Raw genomic sequence first — 27,034 nt, 5'->3', positions numbered from 1 at the left:
AATTTGAAGAAGGAAATAAAGGGATTTGATTGCGATTTAAAGGTCAAAGGTCACATTTGTATTCTACGATTCTCCCTGGTGCTGAATCAGTTAGCCCTACATGCAAATGCAATACTGATTACACGTGCCTCTCCTATCTTTATAACCACGTTCAGATTGGCTTGTTCATGCCAAATGAGTCAGATCGGTTTGCATTCGCGATATTTAACAATTTGCCGCCAGATCATTATGACGATCCCTCAAGTACTCTCGCGTGGCCGAGTCTCCTCTTTCTATCGTCCCCGATGAGACATCGTTCGTGTTACAGACGAACCACCCGATAGCACTTTCAGTCGCCCTATTGATTTTCCTGTGCAAGCGCACGCGCTATTCTGTCCCCGATTGCGACAAGGGGGGTGCGGCTGTAATCATGGATCCCAGTATACTCGCCACCATGGACAAGGACGCACTGAAGAAGCAGATCGAAAACATGAAGTACCAGGCGTCCATGGAACGGTGGCCCCTGTCGAAGAGCATCGCGGCGTAAGTGCACCGCGGCACCAGCCGAAACGTCATTTTCATCGTCACTTATTGTTTATCGTTCTTTTTTTCTGCCTGCGTTATTATTCACAAACCTCTCTGAAAATATCCGAGAAGACGTTGCACCTTCAAACATAAATGTTCCACAATTCTCGTAATTTTTCCTGATTATGAGTTTATTTCTGCTAATTTTCTTCGCAGGTTGAAAATTGAATGGGAATTTATCATTTGTTGTAATTTTTTTTTTATCATTATTATTCAATATCGTTGCATTTAAGTTTTAAATTAATTTTTTAAAATTTATTTAGAGAAACAAATTATTTAGATATTTATATATTTATATTATTTATATGTTTATATAATTCTTAATTATATTTTTGATGTTAATATTTAACCTCATAATTACTGATTAGAAATTGAAGCAACTACCATTTTTGATGGTTCAGATTTTATCATATACATATGCTTAAAGAACAAGATTTCTTTTAGAGAAGCACATTGTGTAGAAATTTATTTAATATTCTTTTTTTTTATTGTAATAGCGGAAAGTTAATTCTGCATTTTTCAGACTTTTGCTTTATTTGAAAAAAATGTAATTTTTTTTACCGTCGTCAATCGTTAGCCTGAGAAGGCATAGTGAAGTAAAATTAGAAATCTATTTAGTCTCTGCAATGATATATATCCCAATAGTATTACTTTGTTTCAGAAATTTAAATATTTTATTGAACCGCATAAATGAATAATTCTCACATTGAATTTGTTTTTTAGTAGATGTTTGAATAATTTAAATTGAAAATAAGTTATCATTTATACTTTTATTTTTTGATAATAATTTCGTATTTTATAGCATATACATGTATTCTTAGTGTGTATTTTTTTTACTAGATGACATATAGATCACTATAAACATGCTTTTATAAAACAATTTATTACATCTTAGTATATTTTGATTCATTTAAATTTTAATCTATTTCTATCCATGTTTAATATAATCTAAGTATCACACACTCACGAATAAAAACCGTCATTACATAATCGTAATCTCAAGATAATGTAGCTTATACATAATTTAGTTTTTACAGCATGGGCGTCGTCTCATTACAAGCTCTTTCAAATACTTCAGGAATTCTTTATGTACAAGATATATTACGTGAAAGTTCTATTTAACAGCAGTTCCTAGTTCCCTAATAATTGGTGTAATCTTTATTTATGCGTAATTATAGAAAATCTTTCTTTAGATAAATTGATACGTGTATAAACCTACGTAATATATTATAGTCGTACAGATTGCTGTTATTCAGGATTCAGTTATTTCTATTCCGACGATTCGTTCGATATGATAGTAAAAAATGAGATAAAAAATATTTAATTTTTGATCGTGATTATTAATTATTCATACAATATACAAATAATTATTTTCAATTAAATGAAAAATAATATTTATAATTAGCTTACTTAGATTGTATATAATTTTTGTCCTTCACACACGTGTATCATATTTATTTCTAGAAAGGGATCGCCAATCGTTATTTCAGAATTAATTACATGATACTGTTGTGTATCGATGTAGTTTATAGAGACCTCATTTGTCATGCGCGAAGTGAGACTGACGTTGTCTCGTTTTACGTGTCAAACTAAAATCACCGATCGTGGTGCAGTTGCGTTTCAGGCTCTCGCCTAGCAAAGCATCTTTTTCCCAGCTAAATCATCTTGTCCGTATACTATATAAAAATATATAAAGCAACGCATGTACGCGTAGTCTGCTGGTGCACAGTCAAGGCTGAATTATGCTCGCGTCCCCATGTTATGTATACATGGAGAGACAGGATCTCCTTGGACACACACTTGGCAGTGTACGTATGTCCGTTGTGTTTTCGCGCCACGATCACTTTCAGAGACACATAGTAGTACATAAAAGTCGTGATTATATGTATATATGCGCGAGACGAGGACATCGGAAAGGTGCAACAAACCTGACGCGGGTGTGATTACTGATGACTCAACTGGCGGCGATAATCGATGATCTAATTCAGTCTAATTAGATAGAATCGCGGCGGTCGTCTCTTAACGTAACGTTCGCGGTTTCGTAAGACTTTAAACGAAAGGGTGCAGAAAGAGAGATCGCATAAAGATTATTAGTTCATTGCAAACCGTCGAGCTAATTATATTCCTCGCGTGTCGCGCTTCGGCTAATGATCGAACGACCGAGTTATTATTGCGAGATTAAGTTCGCAAAATGAGATCGATCGGACTTAACAGCGGTCTCGATGCTTTTTGCAAGCAATGATTCTAGAATAATCACATGTGTACATACACACGATACATTCAATTATTTTTTAATATACAATTAAAGTGATTCATTATAAATTTACTTAGCTCTTTACTCTAAAAAAAGAAAAAAATTCTCTTTTTTCTTATTTATTTTTATTAATATATTATTAATATATTATTAACCCTCAAACTGAACACGTGGGTCTTTCGTGCCCGTGCCATTTTTATATAAAACGTCTATATTTCCAAATTTTTATCTAACAAATAACAAAAATATAGTATTTAAAAATATTTTTTCTTTAACTCTACTACATAAACTTTTAGTTTATAACTAAACTTTATTTAAAAAAAGATGTGTAATTTTTTTTAGAATTTTTAAGTAATTTTAGAGTACAAAAATCAACTCGGACTCCAGTTACCCACGCGTTCAGAATTACGGTGCCAAAAAAACGTGTTCACAGTTTGATGGTTAATATATTTTTATTAATATAATATCACAATTAATATATTACTTCATTTAATTATTTTCTTTTACTATTGTTAATATCAATCTTGAAATATTTAAATTTGTTGAATACGATATCAAAGGAGCAAAATCATTAATTTACCAAAATTCAAATATCCTTGTTACTTGCGTCTCAGTATTTTGTAAAGTCCGGTATTATATCATCATGAAAGCAAAGAGAAGGATCAGGAAGCGGGTGGAAACGTGTATTGTCACATTATTGGGGCGCAAGATTAGGTCGATCGGCAAGAGATAGAAAGAAAGAAAAAAAGAAACGGAAAGGGGCGGAGAGGAAAAGAAGAGACGCGACGGGGGAGAGGACGGGAGTTGTTGCTGCCTTTCACCGTTCGAGAAGTCTCGCGAGACCACGGAAACTTTTATCTTTTTTTTTTTTTTTTCCTTTTGCCTCAAAAACCGGCATCGGCGGTTCTTGAAATGCTCACGGTTCCGCGTCGTTCCGCAAGCGGAAGCACAGGTCTCGGCACCTGCTTCCGCGCGAATTTTGTCGGATCGTCGCGATTAACGCGTCACGATGATGTTTCTCGCCAACAATCGAATTTCGCTTTAATTAAAAGAGCCGAGAACGGCAAATCTGACATCAGAAATTGTCGGGCACGAAATATCGTCCGACGTCGCGCGATGTTGCTCTCGAATTTAGGATGTGACCTCCTTTAAACTCGGCTGAACCCGACGCCTCTTGCCTGTTGCATTCATCGGTACGTAATGTGGGTCGTGTTCCTCCGACACGCTCTTGTCTTCGCAATACTCTGATCGGAAATCTCATACATAACATAAATTAGTCATTAATAGTAATAAAATGGAATATATTTAAAGAAATCTATAACTGAAACGATATTTTTTACAGGACATTGGAAAGAGATATGAGACAGATCTGTATTAAAAACATCTTGTATTTATATTTTATTTATTTCTTTTGTAATTTAAGTGTATTTCTTTTCTTTTTTTTTCTCTCGGAAATATTATTCGAGGAAACTTATGACTTATAACGATAAAATGGACACAAGATATACTAGATGTATGTATAAATTATAACATATTATAATATATTAATATTTCCGCGTTTTTGTTCTAAGGGAAGTACTTGCCAATTATAAGTTGATTAATTAAAAAAAATGGAAAACTAAATATTTTTATAATTTGATATTTATACACATCTTCTTCTGAATTTTACAACATAAATCTAATATTGACAGTGCAAATGTTTATTTAGTGGAACTGGAAATACTGGATATCTCTCCGCGCGGTATTTTGTCAATCGATAGTTTCACTCTTGGTCTTCGTGCATTAAATTGTGACTTTTCCATCAGGCAAGCTATAAAGACAGATGCGAAAGTAAGACAAACCATGAATTCGAGCGTGAAGTGAACAGAATCGCATTCATTTCGATAGATTCGCTCGATGGCTTTAACTCGATGTCGCGACGAGAATCGCTCCGATTTCGCGACGACTGCCGTTCATTATATAAACGACAACCGATAAATAATAGGCATCGCGGAATCGTGAATCGATAACATTACGACACGGGTGCCGGGGAAGGTCATTCACCCTCGTTTAAAAATTGCGCGATGGACCCTGATAAGTGAAAGTTCGCAATTCCAGCACGAACTCTGATAAATCAAGCGAGATGCGATTATTTTGTTAACAAAATCAAATCTATAATATACATCAAAATTTATATTACGCCGTTACCTATAACGATATTATAAATCAAGATGATTCGAAGAAAATATTCTTTTGTCTGCTATAGGTTGTATAAGAAACCATACTTTCGCTAACATTATGTAGGAGCTTAGATAAATCGCTTCCATGCTTTCGTGAGATGCAATTTCCCTCTTTATTATACGTTTTTATTTAAATCTAAATAATTTTTTATATATTGCAATTTATTATTCGAATTAATAAATAAAAAAAAATGATTAAAAATCCTTTTTAATCCCACATTTATTAAAAAACAAATGCGAAAAGTAACTCTAGTGCGCTGCTTCTACCATTCATTCACATAAACATTGCAATTATCAATTCAACACAAATGTTTGCTACATTGAAGTGAAATAAAGCGTGTGCACGTTCGAGACTTAAGCAACAATGTTAAACGTCATTTTCGATTAGAACTGTATGCAATAAAATGCAGTGAATGGTTAATGTTTTGCACGCGGGCGCGGCTGACGGGGCTCTCGTGTATCCCGCGGGAAAAAATTCCGCGGATACTTCTCGCGAGCGTTTAGCAACAACAAAGTCCGAAAGCTTCGAGTTGTCGACGACTCTCCTTGAACGCAAAATCGGGTGCGCGAGTCTGAATCGAGTCCCTTTCACCGACATCGTCGCGTCGAAGCGAGATCGGCCGGTCGGGCTCGCTTCGGTCGCGAATGGTCGTAAAACATGCGGAGGTGCGAGCTTATCGGCGATCTAATAAATCGATGGTAACGTATACAAGCGTGTACAAGCAGTTCTCTGGGAAACATATTCTCTGGGAGATCCTGGAAAATGCACGCCGGATCTTCGGGCGAATTGCAAGTGCGAATAATGCACCAGCTGTCGCCGCAAGGCACGTATGCGATATTGAGATTAAAATAGATTGTATGATACACGTGTAATATATATATATATATATATATATATATATATATATATATACATAGTATATTCCTTATATTGTTTATTTATTATGTGTATGATGATATTATTTGAAGTCTCTATTTAATCAAACAATTTATTATCTCTTCTTTCAAAATGAAGGATGAATTTTATTCAAACAGTCTCAATCGCACGTTTATTACGCCACATCCTTAGGCAAGCCGTTAGAATAGTAACGCATGTTGCGAGGTTGCAATTTTCAGTATTATGCGTGGCTGACCCTCTTCTTCTTCCTCTTGGCAGAATGCGGGAGTACGTGGAAGAGAATGAGAAGAATGATCCGCTGATACACGCGCCTGACAAGAAGAACAATCCCTGGGCCGAGAAAGGCAAGTGCATAATCATGTAATCGGGGCCAACAGCGGAGGAAGAGCAGCAGAAGAAGAAGGAAGCGTGCATACAAACCGAGAAGAAGAGGAGCCGGTCGTTCATCCGCGGCAAAAGGAATCTCAGGCAGAGATCACGAGAAGGAAAAGGAGGAGCGGAAGGAAGAGGAAGAAATGCCGGTAGACGTTTCCTGTGGTTATTCGATCGCGGATTTACTCGATGATCGAAAGGATTTTCGCGACCGGCCGCCGAAATAAGAACATGGCTATGACTCGATCTCGCAGTCGATTCGTTAATCGAAAATCGGCGAATCGTTTGCCGGAGCGTTCCGTTCCTTCGAGACTGCTTTTCCATCGCGCGGCGTGCGGCTTTGACGCCAATTCTCGATTCGTGATTCGTTCTACGAGGTGTATCGTCCCTCTCTAATCGTGCCATAATTCGTAACATAATTGTTCTTTGTAAAGATATTTCGAGATAGTCTCGAAGTCTTGTGCATCGATTGGTACGTGGACACAGATGGAAAAAAGGGAAAATGGAAATAAAGAAAGGAAACTGAAGAAAAACGAGCCGATGACTCGATCGTATCATTATTCGATTTTCTGAAACGGTCGCGATAAAATTCTTGTCAAATTTATTCAGTCTTACATTCTCGTAAAAGAACAAAGAAAAATAAAGACAAGAAATGAAATGGAAGAAGAGGAAATCGGAAAATCTATTGAAATACTTTCACCTTAGTGGAAGCTGTCGTCTGGATATGTCGACGTCGAATCAATCGCCGCATGCCACGTGACGTCGCGTTGCACATGTCACTCGCCGATGCACTTGCCGTGTAAAACTCTCCCCATTCACTGACGATCTACCATAAATGCAATTTTCTCTAATGTTACATATATATTATACATGACACATATAGTTATTACTATGATAATTATAATTACTCTTGTATATGTATCTCTGCGCGAATTTCTTACCGAAAATATAATATGACCAGCGACTGAAATTTAAATGCATTTATTTCAGAAAAGTAATTACATGCAAAATATCATATTAGATGTCGACTGTGGATTTTATAAGATCGTTGAATACTGTTGAAATCGTCATCGTGGAATTTCATTTCGTTCTTGCTTATCGTCGTCTGACCAATTGCTAACCGTTTCTACTGACATTTATCATATGTGCGCGAGATTTTAGAATTACTAAATTTTTTCTCTGTGTTTTAATTTTTTATTAACAATTCTTTGTTTTAATTTCTAATTTATCTATATATAATTTGTATACATATATATATAAAATATTTTATATATATTAGTGCTATTTATATATGTGGATATAATTAACAAAAAATGAATCATATCCAATTTTGTTTATTTATTATTGTTATAAAAAGACAGTAATGTCAACATAAAAGCCTGCTAAAATTATTATAAATTTGTAAATCAATTTCTAAAGAAAGAATACATGTAATGTTATTTGTAGAAATCTTCATCTTTAAATTTATTCATGATTTTTATGTGTGACAAATAAAATGTGATATACATATGACGTACTACAATATATTATATAAAAATAAAACTGTTTGAAACACAAATACATATATATAAATTAAAAGAATATAAGAAATTTGATTTACAAAATTATATACTTTTTAAGAAGAAATGTTTTTATTTTTTATAAAGTGTGCTTAAGTAAAATTGCTTATAGTTTTGTTTTAATTAATATATATATATATATATATATATATATATATATAATAAATGTTCATATAAATTAAAAAAAATTCTTCTTTACAGAGAGATTTATCATAAAGTATTGTCATCACTATATATATATATATATATATATATATATATATATAATTATATATAATTATACATTAATAATTATACATTATATAGTTATTAATTGTTATATACAATTTGATGCTTTTTAAGCTTATGCAATACAGCGTTTTGTTGTTGGAATTTAAATTTCATAATGTAATATTTACAGAAAGATTTTTTACATTAATTAATCATATTATACGCTTCTTTTTCGCAAAATATAAAACTTGTGGCATAAACAAAAAGCTACATGAACAAAACCACCATAAGACATGCTTCGAGAGTTATGGATTTTAGAGACGGTGTGCTTGATACGTTTGGTTTTGCCGAGTATTGTGTCCAGCCGTGTCTTAAGAGATTATTGAAATCACCTTATATAAAATCTCATTTAAATAATAGAAGAAGGCTCTCCCTTCTCCGTCCAATTTGTTGTGCATCGCAATCACGTCAGATACTTTAAATCAGAGGTTTCCAGTCACGAGGGTATTAGGTAATCCGCATTGACATGCGGAAAGGAACGTGGGAATAACGTATAACAAATAACTCCCCACAGATGTAATTTTCGAAACCCGATGGTCGCGCTTATTATCACAGTGATCGACGGTATTCGAGAGGGAAAAGGTTAACGACCGTTTTGCGGTTAAACTGCAATATACATTGTCCGAGCAATTTGTATTTCTCTATAACGTTAATTATACGCAGATACTTTTGCGTTAAGATTCGTTAAGGATCTAACAGCAGAGAGAAAGGAGCGGCAAAATATTTTCATATAAGGGGAGGTATTAAAATTCTTACACGGATGTGAGCAGTAAGAAAGAATGAAGGAAGAAATGAAGAGTCGGGAAGATGCGAAAGGAAGAGTCACAAGAGTCACTTTCGCCTTTCAAGCGAGCGAGCAATAGATCCGCGAATGAATGGCGGATGGCGCGTGGTCTTCACGACAATTAACGACGACGCAAATTGGTATCCTCTTTCACTTTTCTTCTCTTTCTGCGAGTCATTGTGCGCGATTAATTCGCGAAATGATTTATACATAATGAGACAGCGCTTCTTACAAGACGTGAGCGATGTTACTGTGTGTACACAATTAAATGTCGCTCGAATTCAATCGAGATGCCAGAAGCGATGAATCTTGAAAAAACTCTTGCACTCTTGCCTGTTTGTAATCTAGGTTCTTGAAACACATGTGATTGCCATTATTACGGGATTATTATATTGTGTAATGAAAAAAACAATGAAAGAATCAACAGCTTGTTTTCTAGAGCTTTTTAAATGACAATCTTTTCTCGACAATCTTTACAGGACATCTTTAAAAGATAACATTCAGAGGTAATGTATTCTAGAAGTAATATGCCGTTGACTTTTTTTTTTCAGCGAAAGTCTAACTCCAATCTTAATTACTCTGGAATATATAATTACAACGATATGATCTCAATCAGAGCAGACCAGTAATCAAGAACTATGTACTTATACGGAAGCTCATTAAGTACGAATATCTTCCTTATATGATAGACATTTGCTTTTTTTATTTTAAAAACATATATAATAAGATTTTTTTTCACATACTTTCAAATGGAACAATTTTTTGCTTAATTGGATCGAATATTGCTTTCTCTAATTTGATTAATTTAAACCAACTCTTCTTTTTTTTAATCGCTAAAAAATACAAAAAACAACAGTAAATAATGAGTAAAAAAAAAGTTCGCTCACCCTGATTATTGCTGTACGAATGCTGAATAAAAATGCGTTTCGTCAGCTCGCGGTAGGACAATGTCACAGACAGCGCTTTTTTCACTGGCATTTTGCAAGAGTGACAACAGTGAGATTTTCACGGCGAATGACAATCGGTGTGCGTCTACAATTTCCAGATGTAAATTCGATTGTCGACTTTCTATATCTTTTATATACTCGCGGGAAATCACCACACGCACATACACGCACACAGAAACATTGGTTTTAAACCTATTTCAGGATATTATATATTACGCTGCATATTGAACACAATATAAATTATATATTTGTATATCACGCACACAACCATTATGTAGACTGATTGCACGATCGCTATCGAGTTGCTGAAACATTTCCCCAATTATATCGCAAGTGTTGCAACATTTAGATAACCGATCGATTATGTGTATATCAGCCGTTCAGCCAATTGTACTTTATATTAAAATCCAATTTATCTCATGCAGTTAAATTTTACCGATTATCATATTGTATCATATTTTTTATTTTACTTCCTTATAGCGTAATTAATATCGCATTCCAGATAATCATGGAAATTTCACACGTTTTTCTATTTATCTATCAAAATTCTAATACAACTATAAAATTTTTACTTTTATATTTATGCGACAAGACATATTGTATTTTTTTTTACTTCCTTGTAGCGTAATTAATATCGCATTCCAGATAATCATGGAAATTTCACACGTTTTTCTATTTATCTATCAAAATTCTAATACAACTATAAAATTTTAACTTTTATGTTTATGCGATAAGAAGTAAAAAATTTTAATACTAACGACATTTTTATGTTATTTCTTTATATATGTTTAATGATCCAAAGATACATATTTTGATAAGCGAGTTTCTATTCTTATCACATGAAATAAGTGCATAAGTTGTTGAATTATTATTCATTATGTGTATGACAACTATAAAACTTTATGTATATGTTGCTAAAATTATTAAATTATTTTATTGGCATTTAGACAACGTTGAAAGTAGCTAGTAAATACTGTCTTACATTTACTGTGTTATTATAAAGATTTAAAGTATTGTGTTTTCAAAGTCATGAGTAAAAGACTATAAATTATTAATCTCTTTAGTACACATTAATTAGCAAAAGGAAACACTAAATATATATTTATAAATATTATCTAATGCTAATTAATTAAACTTTAACTAATTTTTTATTTTTTTTTTTAATTCTATATTTGACAAAAAAGAAACTAAATTAAAGTCAGTTAACTAAAATTATAAAAAATATTAAAACAAACTTACGAAGAATTTATAAAATCCAACTTTGCGTAATCGGTTATTATATTTTAAATTAAACGTAATATACATATATATCTCAGTTTCAATATCCATGCCGAAAAGGAAGATGTTCTAAGGAGTAAGAGTGATGGATATTCACCGTAGTTGATTATCGGCGAAGTCCGGTACTTTTGCCAGCGCCGATCTTTCGCACCGTCCTGCGCGAACGATTTCAGCTATAGCGCGCGCTGTCACTTACTATACGCAAAATGAAAGGCAGCTTTAATTGCCGTTACGGCTACGACGACGACGACGACGACGTCTTCGTCGCCACCACCGTCGTCGTCGTCTTCTGGAAGTATGCTGCGAAAATGTGTAATCTGTACGAGAAAGGAAGAGAGAAAGAGAAAGGGAGAGGGTGCGCTCCGTTCAGGGAGGAAGAGGGAGGCAAAGAAAAAAAGAAAGAGAGAGAAAGAGAGAGAGAGAGAGGGAGAGGGAGTGATATAGCTAGAGAGAGGGAAAATGAAAGAGAGTAAGATAGAGAAAGAGAGGAAGAATGATAGTAGGCTCGTTCGCAACACCAGTCAGTGTTTCCCGAACTGCTGTCAGTGACAGTTCCACAATCATGCGGCGACGGATTTTCGATTATTGATTCGTATTGATCCGTAACGAAGAGATCCTTTTTTTTTCTTTTTTTGCTTTCTGTCGCGTTGTCTGTTGAGTTTTCTCTTCGTTCACACACTGTTTTTCCATCAATTAGACACTGTGTTTGAGGGATTTTTCGCCGATTTTCTTCTCTCACGCGGTGTTACGAGTCACCTTTGTTGTTTTTGTTGTTTTGAATAATTGGAGTAAATATGGTGAGTACAATTTTTTACCACGTTCATTAATTGACTTACTCATCCTTAAATTTTGATCTTTCTAATAATTATAGACGCAATTTTTTATTTAAAATATAATCATTTGTAACACATAAGGCAGACACTATTTTTTGTGTTATTAAAAAATTAAAATATTGTAGAAATATTTTTTATTTGAGACAATTATATAATTTTAAGTTTATTTTCACTTTTCACATTTTCAGTCACATTTTTATATAGCAAATAAATATGTCATGTAATAACATATATTTATATATTATTTTTCTATATTTACCATTATACAATGCCATTCGAAAAAGAAGGCGATTAAGTTCTATCGCACCATATTTTTTTTAATATAAATATTGCAAATTAGAAATAACGTAAATTATATTAAATTTAATCGATTAGAGATAGCAGTTTTCTAAATTATTTGTTAGGTAAGAGAGGTTTTTTCTGGTTCTCACTTTGATCGCTGCCGAGAAATCTTTAACGTAAAAAGATCGATCACAATTTGCTCCAATTTTGCGAGCATCATGAAAGAAAGACAATTTAAAATCACTCTCCCGCGACGGAGAAATATTCACGGCAGGATGTCCTGTGTCTAACATGTTTCTCTTACACGCGGCTTCATCTTCGAGCCGTTTGATCTTTTTTTGCACAACAGAGTTATTACATCACGCGTGGATTCGTGCGAGACACCGTGGAACCGGTCTGAAAAGAGTTCGATTCGAATGTCGGATTAAAGGTAGATATGTGAGATCGCTTGCTTGTGTCATTATTAGGACACAGATTGTGTTGCAATTGATGATTAAAACGTGCGTTTATATGACAGTTTACATTCAAATCATCAACGATATTTTCGTCGCTATTTTATAGACGTCGATTGATATCAAATTGAGGAAGAAATTTAAAATCGACAAATATGATATATATTATTAATCGACGCTGGTCAAATTCGTTGTCTACGAAATAATATGAATATTGTCAACGAGATATTTGTGTTGATTTCAATGTAACTCGTCTTCTACAATGCATCATAGTAATTACATTTGAATAATTGATTCTAATTTAAACTGGCTCAAAGTCTATGCAATTCGTTTTATTAGAGTTAATACAATTTATAGAATTTCGAATTTATTATTTTATTTTATTATTATGTGCCATGTATTTGTATTATCTAAAATTATACATTTATTTAGTATGGCAAATAGTGATCACTATTTGTAAGTTAATTATTTCCTTTAATTTTAATTTAGAATCTATCTAATTTTTCTCGAAAGATTTTTTTAACTAGAAGTTCAAATAAATAATATAACTATTTATTTAATTACATTAAGTGAGAATATCATAGAGATATAAAATAAAAATTTCAGAAACATTCATTTTAACGCTGATTATCATAATTGAGATAAATTGACTTAGCAATAAACATCGAGTATCGCTAAATTTTTTGATATATAAATTGCGTCACACTTGTAAAAAATCTAGCCGTTCGAGATCCAGTAGTAATATATTCAAATATAATAACGATTTCGCGATGAGGATTAACGCAGCCGTATACACACGCATATATATTCGCGACACGCATACATCGTCAAGACCTTTGCTGCAGAATCGAGAACTCGTTCTGTCCTTCCGGGTGCTACATGTCCTCTCACTTTCGTCGTGCGACGACCTCGTTGACGTATTTTTTTTTTTTTTTTTTTTTTTTTTTGACATAACGACATAAATCTTAGCCGGACAGCGGCATTGAAATCGCCGAGTAATCGCATGACGTTTTCATCGCGCGTGGGCGGGCCTTTTACTTATACAGATACATATATGTGTGTTTGAATGGACGTACGAAAAAATGAATATATCTCATCACAACTTCATTATGTTCCTCGTAACGTTATGTTACAAGATTCACCTGTTTGCGGTGTGAAAGTGCACTTTTGAGGAATACTCGTGTAATTGAATCATTAAATTGGTAAATTTTTGCTTTTCACTTTTTTCATCTCTTTCTTAATCTCGAGTGAATTTTATCTAATCAAATCTTATTGTTTCGCACAGAATGAAAAAGCTATGTGAGCTAGCGATTCCGATGTATGTGTTAAGTTAATATATGATGCTGTTTTCTATTATTTTGTTCTTAGATAAAACTTAACAAAAATTAATGCAATTTGCTGTTCCAAACTATATGGAACTTTTTGCACTTATTGATTTTGTCTCGCCATCGTTAATCATTTTTTTCAATTTGTGACGAATAATATTTTAGTCAAGTATCTCTTTTTCTCAGATTTTTTCTTTTAAAAGATATTAACATCTTTTTCTAAACAGTGGATCTGTATCAGTTTATGAAGTTTTAATTAAAATTATTAACAGTATCTATCTGGATATGCAATGCGTTTACAATATATTATACTTGTTTACGGTTATATTAATTGTCTTTTTTACACAGTCTTTATACTTTATATACTTTTCTTACACAGCATATACGTCACACAATGTCAATATTGTTTTTCCTATGCATAAATACCGAACAGATTATATGTTCTAATTACAACTGTAAAACGGCACTTTGTAATCACCGCACGGTGCTATAAATCTCTATCGTATTACAACTTTCTACCTCATTCTGCCACGCTTGAGAGTATTAAATTATACATATGTACGTCGTATAAGTTACTATAATGTTAAAGATAAACTAATAAGTGCAGACTTTTTTAACACTTCTCTTCTAGGAAAATATTAATGTTTTATTTGTGAGCGGCAAGATTGATCTTCGGATATTTATTGAGGAGCGATCGTTTATTTCTTTCATTCTATACAAAAAAAGATATCTTTTATTCGAACTCTAATTCGAAGTCATTTGTGCCTTCGTCGCGATCGTAGGATGCAATGGATTGCGCTGAATTATTAATGAGTGTCGTTAATCGTGACCAACCAGTATAACGGTGAAAAAAAAAGAAGAAAGAACTCGTTTTCTTTCTGTTACATCCACTGGTGAAACTTCGGAGAATCGGGTTTTACAACATTTTGCCGTCAAAACACTTTGACATTCACTGTTTCGTTGCTACGGTGCGATATCCCGCTTATTTTGAAATCATTTCGGACATTTTGATGGATGTAAGGATGTAATAGGTTTCTTTTATATGTTGGAAAAATTTGAAAATTTTTGTTATAATGCATATAATATTATATTGATAAATAGTTAGTTGATAGAATATTTTACATGTAATTTTAATATCTTCTTCTCTTACTTTATAATAAACTTTAAAAATCATTCGTAAATAACATTTTCATATATTTTTATTAAATTCCATGACATTTGTTCAAAAAAATCTATACATGAATATATTTATAATTTTTCATTTATTTATTTTTTCGTTGAATATCGAAATAACTTTTAATTATGTTACATAATATTGCCTATCTTAAAGTAAATACATCTCGTAGAGATGGTTACGCACTACTAGCATTTATGCATATCTAGATACGTGGATTCGAGAGATATAAGAGGTTTGATGAAATTCTTAATAAAAATTAGCTCACTGTTTAAGAATAAATAACTATAAGGCTAAAGAGAGACAAGGCTAGACAAATTGGTGCAGAATCACGGTATGTAGTTGCGTTGCAAGAAAAACCAGCAACACACGCTTTGCTGTCAGTAAGTGAATGTACGTGCAAGTATCTACCGAATGAGATGGACTTAGAATAGAAATTCCGGATTCTAACGGCTTTCTATCGCAATTCCTTTTTTCGTGGAATTATAACGCCGCATTGTACGCCATTTATCGCAAATTACCGGAGCCGGGCTGCATAATGCACGATCTAAATAGGTCTCTGAATTGACATCCAAGCGAGAAAAGTAACAATGACGTTAATGAATCCAGGGGCATTGCATGTAGCTCAGCATTCGAGACAACTCTTACTTGTGCTTTCAAACCTTCTTATATTTTATTCTTTGACAAACAAAAAAAAAAGGTTAAAAAATATTAGAGATTATTGATGTTGTAAAGTATATAAATCGAAATGTTTAAAAATTAAATGTTTTAAAATTAAACTCTTCTTTGAAAAGTTTATGCTGTAAGCATGCATGCACGTTTAAGATCTCTTCCGCAGGAAGTGTGAGGTAAAAGAGTGGGTGTAAAGATTGTCTCTGGAATATAAAGTTGCGTCAAATAGGAATGTTATCGCAAGGGAAAAAGGATGAAAAAAAGCATATCCATGCTACCCACGCAGCGTATTATGAATTTATCAGATTTTTGATGCAGAAAATCGATGAAAATTTTATAAATACAAGGATGTAAAATCCTGTGAAAGTAAAAGGACATGTGAAGCCGAATAGAGATTAGAAATGCAAAAGGCGTAGAAGAAGATTTTAAAAAAGGGAATCACGAAAAATTAAAGCAAGAAATTGCAAGAGAGAATAAAATGTATATAATAGCGAGAAAATAAAAAGATATCATTTATAAGGGAAGAATTATACAGATGCAAAGAATGTTTTCTCTTAAATTACAAGAATAAAAATTATAAAGCTACGAATAGTTTAAGAAAATATGATAAAATATAATAACTTTAGAGAATAAAAAGTTAACGTTTATGATCCTTTCTATAATAATTATAAAAATCATGAAAGTAGGAGGTCTTTATAATAACATGTTATTACTTTATGTGCATGGGAATATCTATATTTAACTGTTATTTATATATAATAATATGATAACAATAGCAAGTGGAACAGAAATATCTAGATTAAGAGAAAAAGAATAAAACGATGTAGAAACGGTGGTTCACGTAAACGGCAACGTTCAACTTTAGCTGCTTTCCAACGTAACCTACATACGCTTATACATCTACCTAAAGAAAATGTAACCCTTTTAACCTTCTTATTAACATATGTTTACAAAGTCTTTCAGAAAGAAATGCGCGGATTAATTTTTATAACAAAAAATTTTTTGTAAAAGAGTCTCATTATAATGTCTTTACAATGTCAATATTATAGAAAAAACATTAAAAATTAAATGAAAAAAATTACAGTAGAATATGCAATAATTATCTTACATATAAATATTAAATCTGATATAAATATTTAATTACTTTACATATAAATATTAAATTGTAGGAATGGTATTTTTAGAATTTTAGTGAATTGCAGAATCTAAATATTAAATTAAATTATATATATTGTATATAATTTATTTTAATATTTAGATTGTGCGATTCAATAAAATTATATAATTACATAATTATATAAATATATATAATATATATCATATATATATGTGATATATATTTTATATATTGTATATATTTATAATTATATATATGTTTTTAAAGATAAATGCTTGGATAAATGCTTGAGAATGAATTATTGCAAAGTTAAACTTGGATTAAAAAAAGGAAAATAGGAAATTGACTGACTGTCTTCGATAGATCAGCAATATGTCCCGTAGCAGGAAACCAGTGGAAGTTTCATAAGCGCGCGACATCACGCAGTTTCAAAGACCCCTCCGGCGGAAGTCAGGTGAAAACGGTTTGCAAACGTGCGTAGCCTGAAAACGAATCGATACGCACGTATTAATGTACATATATAGTGATGGGCTAATATCGGCAATTTTGAAACTTATTATTTCAATTCGCAAATAATATAATATATACAATGATCGTCAAGATGACATATTTATTAATATAGATTTTGTTAAGTGTTAACTTTTTTTATATATAGTTAATATTTAGTGAATAAAAATAAATAAACTTAATAAATTTAAAATTGAATAATTTAAATAAGTTATGAATTGAAAGTGTAAAATAAGTGTCAAAAAATTATTATGCATAACTTAAAGGACACAAAAAGTTAATTTTTAGAAATAATATGTTATTGGTATTATTATTAATTATAAATATAGAGATATAAAAAAATTAATGTATGAAAGGAGCAAATATCATAAAATTTACAAGATGTATATTATTTGATGAATTTGATACATCTTTATATATATTTGGTTTAATTTTTAGTGTTAAAATTGTTTTGTAATTAGCCAGAATAATTATTGTATTACATATGATTAAATTAATTATCATAAATGTATAATATTCGATTCTGAAAAAGAGATTGAACATATTATAGTTTATATTTTATTCATTAAAATTTATATGTAAGATAATTATTACATATTCTACTGTAATTTTTTTCATTTAATTTTTAATGTTTTTTCTATAATATTAACATTGTAAAGACATTATAATGAGACTCTTTTACAAAAAATTTTTTATTATAAAAATCAAAGCGAAAGTATCGAGCCCATCACTACTTAAACGCATGTGGTGAGTCGCTCGGACATGAGTGGATTTTTTGCTCAAAGTCGGGTGGTTTTCAGGTTAAAAATGCGTCTCCAGACACGGATACGTATTTAACAGGTTGTTTTATGTAAGTGTTTTAATACTATATAATATAGAAACAGCCATCGCGATTGTGGAACCAGGATCTTGATAAAGAGACAAGATCGTTCAGATCTCAGCATTAAAAAGCGATACCTGGCAGTGAATGATTGATTATTTAGTATAACAGAAGTGTGCAGAACAAAGGATTTTAATAGTTGTGACAGTTGAAATAGTTGAATGGTCACGTTCTGTCGAAGGACATCAACTTGTTTTAGTGTCGAAAGTATTAGTCGCGCTAAACGCATGCAAAACAGGAAATTGCCAAAATTATTTATGGATACATATAATGCGAATCTTGCATCACAATTATGCGGAGATATCGATTGATTTTAATTGACGAATATAACGAGGAAAGAAACGATCGTTATTTGAATTTACGTGTAAAAAACACGCAAAGAAGTTTAGCCGATTTTGTTTCGTTGAAGGAAGAAATTGCACGCGATGTCCGAATAAATTTTCTTACGAAAGTACTATACGTAGATTGATAATATCTCATACGTCATTCAAGGTTAATTAACTTGGAAAGTGAAATTCGTCGCTACGCGCTGTTTTTTAGGTTGCTCAATGTACCGCGCCGTTTCGAGCCGTTGTTCTCTTCATTATTCTCACAGCATCGTCAACTTTACACATGGAATAATGAACATGTTTTTGCTTTTTAAGATACAATATACGTCGCATTAAATATTAAATATATAAAAAATTAAACTGCATTATATATATAAAATTATGATTATATGATACTTACAAAGATTTATATGACACAAAAATCGTTGCAATTACGAAAAAATAATTGCCAAGTATTTAATGTTAACTTGACTACTTGCAATTTTACAAAAAAAAAAATTAAAAATTTTATGATCACATAAAACTATGCAGAAATTATTTCATGTTGTAAATAATGAAGTCAAGATTAGTATAATATAGGTTTTATGTATTTTTATTAATCTATACTCTGATCATTATTATAACATGTACTTTTTCTAACAATAAATTGAATGTATGTACATGTAATATAAATTTTAGTTATGAAGACACCGCTAAATTTATCCCATAAAATTGATTTAACATAAAAACGGTAATTTTTTGCACTAAGCAGATAATTAAAATTACGTGTTTATGCAACATTTACAAGGTATTTTATATAGGTTTCAAATGTATTTATATATTATGTGTTTTCAAAGATTAGAAAGAAACAAGATTTGGCAGCTAGCATTAATGTTAAAATATATAATTGTGATCTTAATTGAAACCAACAGATTGTCGATTACATAAAAAGCAATCTATATACAATATGCAGGATGTTTCAAAGATTAATCTATTTTCCTTATGGCTTTTATTTATTTTCTTCCTAATTTTTCGTAAAATCTAATTATAATTAAAATCAAATATAATTCTTTATCAATTTTATTTAGTATCTTTATGATACTATGTGTCTTTCTCTCTCTTTCTCTCGAGACTACATATATAAGAAGTCTTTTAATTAAAAATTCCGAAATTGCGTGCATTTCAAAAATATTAACACAGAAAAGAATATATTCTGTAATATTAAAAAATCTTTGCTTTTGTTTTGATTGTGTTTAAAAATTTTTATTAGAAAAAATTATTAAATCGATTACATGATATTACTGCAATGAATAAATTAGTGAAACGGTGATAGTTCTATGTAATTCTTTCTTGCATTTAAAATGTGAGATCTCGAAACATAAAAGGAGAAACAGTTTATTAAATGTTATAGGAGCATGTTACATACATGTCAAAAAACAAAGTGTGCGCTTTGTATAACTTTGAGAAAAAAAAAAGAATTGCTAATAATTTCGAATCGGAAGATATATTTTATATAAATTCTCTCGAATAATGTGTGGATCGTGAATCAATGTATTGTTTTTTTTTCTAGTGAAAAGGTGTAATAATGGATCACGAGTAAGTAGTTAAAGAAATTTCGCGATCGGAATGAGAAACGGCGAATTTGCCCGCGACGTCGAAAATGTTAACACCTTCTAAACATCCGTATTAACTTCAATAGAGATAATCACGTTTTGACATTGAAATTCAATGCTAATGAACAAATATCTTTCTAATTTTTATAACAAAATATATAATTCATGTTGAGATAATTTATTTTTAGTGTAATTAATTGTTTTAATTTACATTTAATTGGCATATTTTAATCACTAAAATTTGTTTTAAATAAAGATATAATTACTTGATACAAGATGTAAGTGTAATTAGTAAAAAATAATGTAATATGTTATTATTGTTATTATTATTATTATTAATTATATACATTGCTTTTTTTAATCCTAATATTGCTTTTTATTTCTTATGTTAATTATATGAGAACTCATTTATAAACGTGCGAGTGTAACTGCATTCTCTAATATTGCATCTTTTCTGCACATTTTCGATAATTAAAAATTAGCGTACTAATGTATAGAATTGTAAAGAGAGAAAAAGTTTTAAGTTACTAATAAATATTTTGTCTAAATATATATCATAAAGCATCTGATACCTCGAGGTGAATATCGTGAAATTATAATAATTATAATAAATTAAAAAATAAATAAACAATTTAATGGACAATTGTTAATACAAAAATAATCAAAAAATTGTGCTAAAGATCAATGCTATTTAGTTGTTTGTGAAAATATTAGGGTATTAATTTTTAAAATAATTGTAAAGAAAGACACAAAATTGGAAGACCTATTAAAATAAAAAATTGAATATTGAATATTTTAATCATATATTTTTTTAAGATAAGATTTTGTTTTATTTTTAGAAAACAAATTGTGTTAGGATAAAACGTGATAATATAACCTTAATCCAATAATTTCTTCAAGGATACATATTTGTGCGATCGCGTGAAATGAGAATTGCCTTGATCAATAGATGATTGCATTGAAATGACGAAGAAATTTTGCTTTAATCAAGAATAATAATCGTGAGATTAAAGTTAGCCTTCTAATGAAACATACATAAGACGCGAAAAAACGTGAAGTTAGAACTTAGATACTTTTTCTTTCAAGTTTGATTGAAGCATAGAAACTTAGTCATTATCCTTATTATAACTTCACAGCTTTATTATCACTAGTAATTGAAATCTTTTCTTTCCTAGAACTTTATTAAACGCATATTAAAGCAAGAATTATAATCTTAGATTATCTACAGAAAATTATATACGAAGAAAATATTATACATATATCTAAAACATATTCTTAAATCGAGAAATTTTATTTACCTACTACTGTCATTTTCTTATATTTGAAAATTTGAGTATTTTTATAAATAATTATAAATAATTTTATAATATATTAGATTTTAAATATATAATAAATAATTTTATAAATAATACTGAAATTTGAAAATTTCAGTATTTTTATAAACAAAATATTTTAGATATTTTTCTGTCATAATTTTGCATATTATTTAATTAGAAAGTTTCTGGAAAAAAAAAACAGAGAACAAATTATTAAGCCGTGAGAAACGTTAAGAATATAGATTGTACTTCGGGAAAGTGCAGCGTAACCATTGAACGTACAAACACTAACGGAAATGATCAGAAGAATAATAGATAGTTTCTTCTTTTTTTCATCGCCGCACTTTCACTTGAACTCCGGGTTAAACGTTAATTGGCTGTTAATGAGCGCGATACTTCTCTTTAGTAGTAAAAAGTTTAACGCGTGTCCATAATTTATATTGTTATTGTGGGCGAGACAGGCGTAACGCTACCAGCCGCACATTACGTTGTCGATTGCATGGCGATTCTCGTGTTCTAATTACACGATAGGGCAAGCAGTGTAAACCACGGAATGAGGAAACCATGTGGAAAAATGCACGATTGCGCATCGATGTGAATGTAATGGAAACTCTCAAAGCGCCGCAAAACGTTTACATACTGCAGCTTTAAAGAGTGCACAATGCAAGATGACCATTTTTTATGTTTGATAATAATTTTATTTCGTATTATTACTAATTCTTACGCGTCTTAATACATTTAGTATGTTCAATAATATACAATGCTAACGAGTTGCCTGGTAATTATAATTTTAAAACAATTTTCTAGTCCAGTTTTTTACTTATTTTTTTAGAAAAATTAACATGTTCCTATGAAATAAAAACAACCTATATTGCAATTTATCTAATTGTTGATAAAAAGATTAATTATTGATATATTTATATATTTAAAATAAAAGCGCACGACACACACAGTTCGCAGTAATTATCATTATAATACAATACATAAGAATAGGTTTTATTTATCACACAGTTCAAGCTTTCACCTGATTTTAGGTTAAACATTAACGATTAGTTAATAAATTTAAAAGTTCTGTTTTATAATTCTGCTAAAAATTTTTTAACGTTTTAGAATTTCAAATTTAGGTGAAAGTAGAAAAAAAACAAATCGACAGGCGATTATCACTAATTGGTAGTAATGAAGCAGAGTAATAGTTTACATTCTAAATGTGCAAATAAATGAGATGTGTCCTCGACGGAGTTTGTTAAATTCAATTATCGGCTGAATAAATTATTGGCTTGTCGTGATATTTTTCACGTTTGAACAATACTGTATATGTCTGTTCAAAAGTAACAATAATCATAATTATGATTATACTAAATAAAATTTATATAATTTATATATTAAAAGTATAAATTAATTAAAAAACATTAAAATTCCTTTAAATTATTATATCTACGTATATAAAAGAAATAATAATTTAAAATATCATAAAAGTTTTTCTTGTTCTTTGAAAATCGTTTAACATTGTTTAAGAGTTACGCACGTGAAATAAAATAATTTTCTTGAATTATAATATTAAATATATATTTTTAAATATCTTTATCATTTTATGACATTTTATTCCTTCATTACTAGTATGATTTGATTGAGTTATCATAAGCTTTTTGGGATAAGACATTAAACTGTCTTGGGATGTATCGGTAACATTATTATATATAGTATCATTATATAAAGTTAAACGCTATCTCTTATGATTATTCATGATTTCGTAAAAAAGAATATGTATGTCAAGTACAAGACAATTTTATTAAATAAATAGAGATTTATATATATATATATATATATATATATATATATATATATAAAATTACAAGATATTAAAAAAGACACACTCCTTAACCTTAGTATGAATTTTCAAGAACGTATAAATTAACGTTGATAAAGAGAGATAACAATCGTAGCTGTAAATGTACAACTTACATGTCATTGTACGGCAAAAATAAAGATTGAAGGTGAACGTCTTAAAATCACTGTGAAAAAGAAGAGAAAAGTCGCGTCTCATTACTTGAAGTAAGTACACGCGTACAGCATCTCTAATAATTGTTACGTCAGCGTGAAGCGCAGAAATTATCGCGCCTCGCCTTTCAAGTTTTCATAATCGACCCGACACACGAGAATTATTGCTCATCGTTAAACGTCCAGCTACTAATACCATTCTGGCAAATCAGGTTGTGATTTACATTTAATTATTGCGAATTCTTGCAATTTGCATAAGCAGATCTGATGAGATTATCATTGTCGATACGTAAGATACAATAGTTATGTTTATACAATATTTATGTTTTCATGAATGCAAGGCGATACTATCGGTATTGATAAAACTGTATAAACAATGTTATGTAAAGACTTCCATAAATCTATATAAAATAATGATTTGCATGTTTAAATCACACATGATCGTAAAATGCAAAGCAAGGGTAAAGAATCCCTTCCATATGCGAAGAATATATAATTGAGTAGTATTATATAATTATGTTTTTTCTTCTAGATATCCTTGACAACTCATAGTACTAACAATTATAAAATTATCAAATATTAATTATATATACAAATATTAATATAATTTATTAATAATAAATATCAAATATTATAAAATTATTAAATAATAATATCAGTTATTAATATAATTAAAGGATTTACCAAATTTAAATATACCTTTTTATTAAGATATTTAATTTAATTAAAATATAATTAATAATAGTCTGTTGTAAAAAATTTTTTTAAGAAAAAATTAGCTTCAGTTCTAGTATAAAAAATAAATACAGTTTAACGGAATATGGTATTAATTCTAGAACATTATATCAAGAATACTGCTTCACGACTGATTTTTACTAATTATAAATTAGATATAAAAGTTAGTTAGAAAGTCTAAGCAGTTAACGCTGACTCTCTGCTATAAAAAAATTATTTACATGCAGTAAGAAGAAACACACCGGTTCTGTGAAAATCGTGTTTTAACTGCTTTACGCGCATCGAGTAAAGCCTTCATCATACTCGATGTCTGACACCATATTAGCAATAATTATGTCATCTCTGTAGGCTGTTCCACGACTTCATAGTAAAGATTAAAATGCAATGCATTTAAATAACGATATTGTATGTAAAGATATGTTAATATTTGTATAAATTGATAATTCTTACTTGTTTATTTAAATACGATATAATTATCGATGCGTTTTAATAATTTTTTATTAAAATATATATTTAACTTTACATGCAATATATACTTCATATACTCTGATATAGTATAAGAAACTGCAGTTGCATTTTATTGTGATCAACAAGGCGCATAAATCGGAGTCTCATCTCCTGCGTTTCGATGCGCTAAATCTGTATTTCTGATTTTAATCTGGCCGATTGCAAAAACCACAATAATGACGAATCATGTAACGACGCTAGAAAACGTGTTGCGAGGCGAATATGGTGAAAAAGAAGCGCAAGGCTCTCAAGAGCCGTGCAAAGGAGGTAAACGTAGTGACACGTGAAGTAGGAAAGTCGCAAACACATGGCGGAAAACTTAACAACTGTTTTTGACAAGAATAATTCAATATGAAATGCACTTTAGGATATAGAAATTTCAAGCGATAGAACTTAAAAATAGAAAAGAAGTAAGAAGTAGAAAAAAAGATTGAAAAGTTGGAAATTAAATAAGTGTAAAAATTTAGATTTTGCTTCAATTTTTGCGTTTATAATTAATAATCGGAAATATATATATATATATTTTTTTAAAAGAATAAAATAATTTTTTATTTAAAATTTCTTTAAACTTCTCGTTAAAATTTAATGAAACGTTAAAATAAAAAAAAAAATACTTTACTTTAAAAATTTTATTATGCCTCTAAATTTTATTATCGCTTCTATATAAAAGTTTCATATAAAAGTATCTCGTACATATCTCGTAATAAAGTATAACGTTTTATTTTTTTTTTTGTTATAATATAGTATTGATTTTCTTTTGTAATGTACTTTTGTAATAAAGAATTTATTATAATTAAAATGCAAATTAAAAGACAAACACACGCTTTGAATCAAATGTTGCGGATTTACAATCGCTAATGGAGCGGTTGTCTTAATAGCTATACCGTGCTATCATGATCGGCGGAAACGTTTCTATTCTGTGGGAGAGGTCGACGACAGTAATTCAATAAGGAATGTGCTCGGAGCGTTCCGGAATTCGAGCAGAAATAAGAAAGCTTGACGCCACGGAAAATAGCGAAACAGTATTAATTGAAAGAAAATGTAACACAGGAAGACACTATTTACGAGAAAACTCTACAATTATTATTATATAAAATAAGCAATATGATATTCACGAATTAAAATATAGAAATTATAAAAATACAATAAAAATAATGAATTTGACTTTTAAAATAAAGAGATCAAAGATTGATGAAATTAAAATTAACACACACATAATTATAAATCAAACATATAATATCTATATATGAATCAATTATATAAAAATCAATATATTAATATTATTATAAATATATATATTAATATTATTATAAATTAATTTTATAGGTTAAAGTTAATAGATTACATTTATTTACAACAATAACATATAAAATTTATTAATTTTAGCACTTATAATTTTACACTTAATATATTATATAATATATCAGATTTTTATTAAAATTAAGTAAGAATGAAAAAAATGGAATTTACAAAAGGATTTTCAGAGAAACTATTAAGAACAGTGAAGTTTAACTGTATGCAATCTGAATGAGAGCACTCGAGTGTAAACCAGGTAAATGTAACGAGGTAACATGGCACGGTCAAAAAGAAAGCCAAGCACAGTAGAAGTACCAGTGGATTTGTTGTATCTCACGGAACTTCCAACCCTATGCGTAAGATCGCATGAGTCATGCATTTTCAATTCTAGATTACTTAATTTAAGCGTAGTAATTTCCATTATATTGTTTGACTAATTGTAAGAACATTTGCCTTACATTATTAAAAATACTAGACTTTTAATAAGACTTGTAATAAGCATAAACTACTGATTATAATAAAAATCCTAGACTTTTAGACAAATTATCAAATATGGATAATGTTCTTATTTAATTATTCTTAATCAATTATAAATTCATGTTGCTATAATGAAAACAATAGATGTAAGACATTCTTTAGATAATAATCATGACGGTAGTATACAAATTTCGTCGTTTCTACGAGTCGCAAGCAAAAGGGAAAACGCGCACTGTGACCGATACCGCGTACATAATTCTCAGCATAATTGCATTTCTTCGTTAATAGGCAACATCGAGAATCGATTTCTCTCGTTGGCGGTGAATCAACAATTAGACGGGTCGGGTGCGTACCTCTTTACGGCGGATAACTTTCGAAAATCCCGAACTCCGTATGT

At 30.3% G+C, this 27,034-nt stretch overlaps 2 protein-coding genes across 2 annotated transcripts in view; both read left to right on the top strand.

The window, feature by feature from the left end:
- The first annotated feature begins 219 nt into the window (after nt 1–219).
- On the top strand, nt 220–7,508 carry Ggamma30a (guanine nucleotide-binding protein subunit gamma-e). The gene is made up of 2 exons (XM_072891908.1): nt 220–522; nt 6,194–7,508. The coding sequence occupies exons 1-2, from the start codon at nt 410–412 to the stop codon at nt 6,297–6,299; spliced, it is 219 nt and encodes a 72-aa protein (XP_072748009.1). The 5' UTR covers nt 220–409; the 3' UTR covers nt 6,300–7,508.
- A 4,091-nt stretch (nt 7,509–11,599) lies between these two features.
- The window catches only part of Cht7 (chitinase 7), a 28,832-nt gene continuing 13,397 nt past the window's right edge, over nt 11,600–27,034 (top strand). Inside the window, exon 1 of the mRNA XM_072892196.1 lies at nt 11,600–11,942. Coding sequence (XP_072748297.1) covers nt 11,940–11,942 — 3 coding nt within the window. The 5' untranslated portion in view covers nt 11,600–11,939. The remainder of the gene's footprint in view (nt 11,943–27,034) is intronic.

Source organism: Anoplolepis gracilipes, chromosome 5 (genome assembly GCF_047496725.1).
Source record: "Anoplolepis gracilipes chromosome 5, ASM4749672v1, whole genome shotgun sequence".
Classification (NCBI taxonomy): domain Eukaryota; kingdom Metazoa; phylum Arthropoda; class Insecta; order Hymenoptera; family Formicidae; genus Anoplolepis; species Anoplolepis gracilipes.
The sequence above is the reverse complement of the archived record's forward strand: the minus strand, read 5'-3'. Positions and strand labels throughout refer to the sequence as shown.

Bases quoted from the DNA above. Each gene is read 5' to 3' on its own strand.
- Ggamma30a (XM_072891908.1), top strand. From the start codon at position 410: ATGGATCCCAGTATACTCGCCACCATGGACAAGGACGCACTGAAGAAG. The intron at 523-6,193 runs GTAAGTGCACCG...TCCTCTTGGCAG, and splicing joins CTGTCGAAGAGCATCGCGGC to AATGCGGGAGTACGTGGAAG.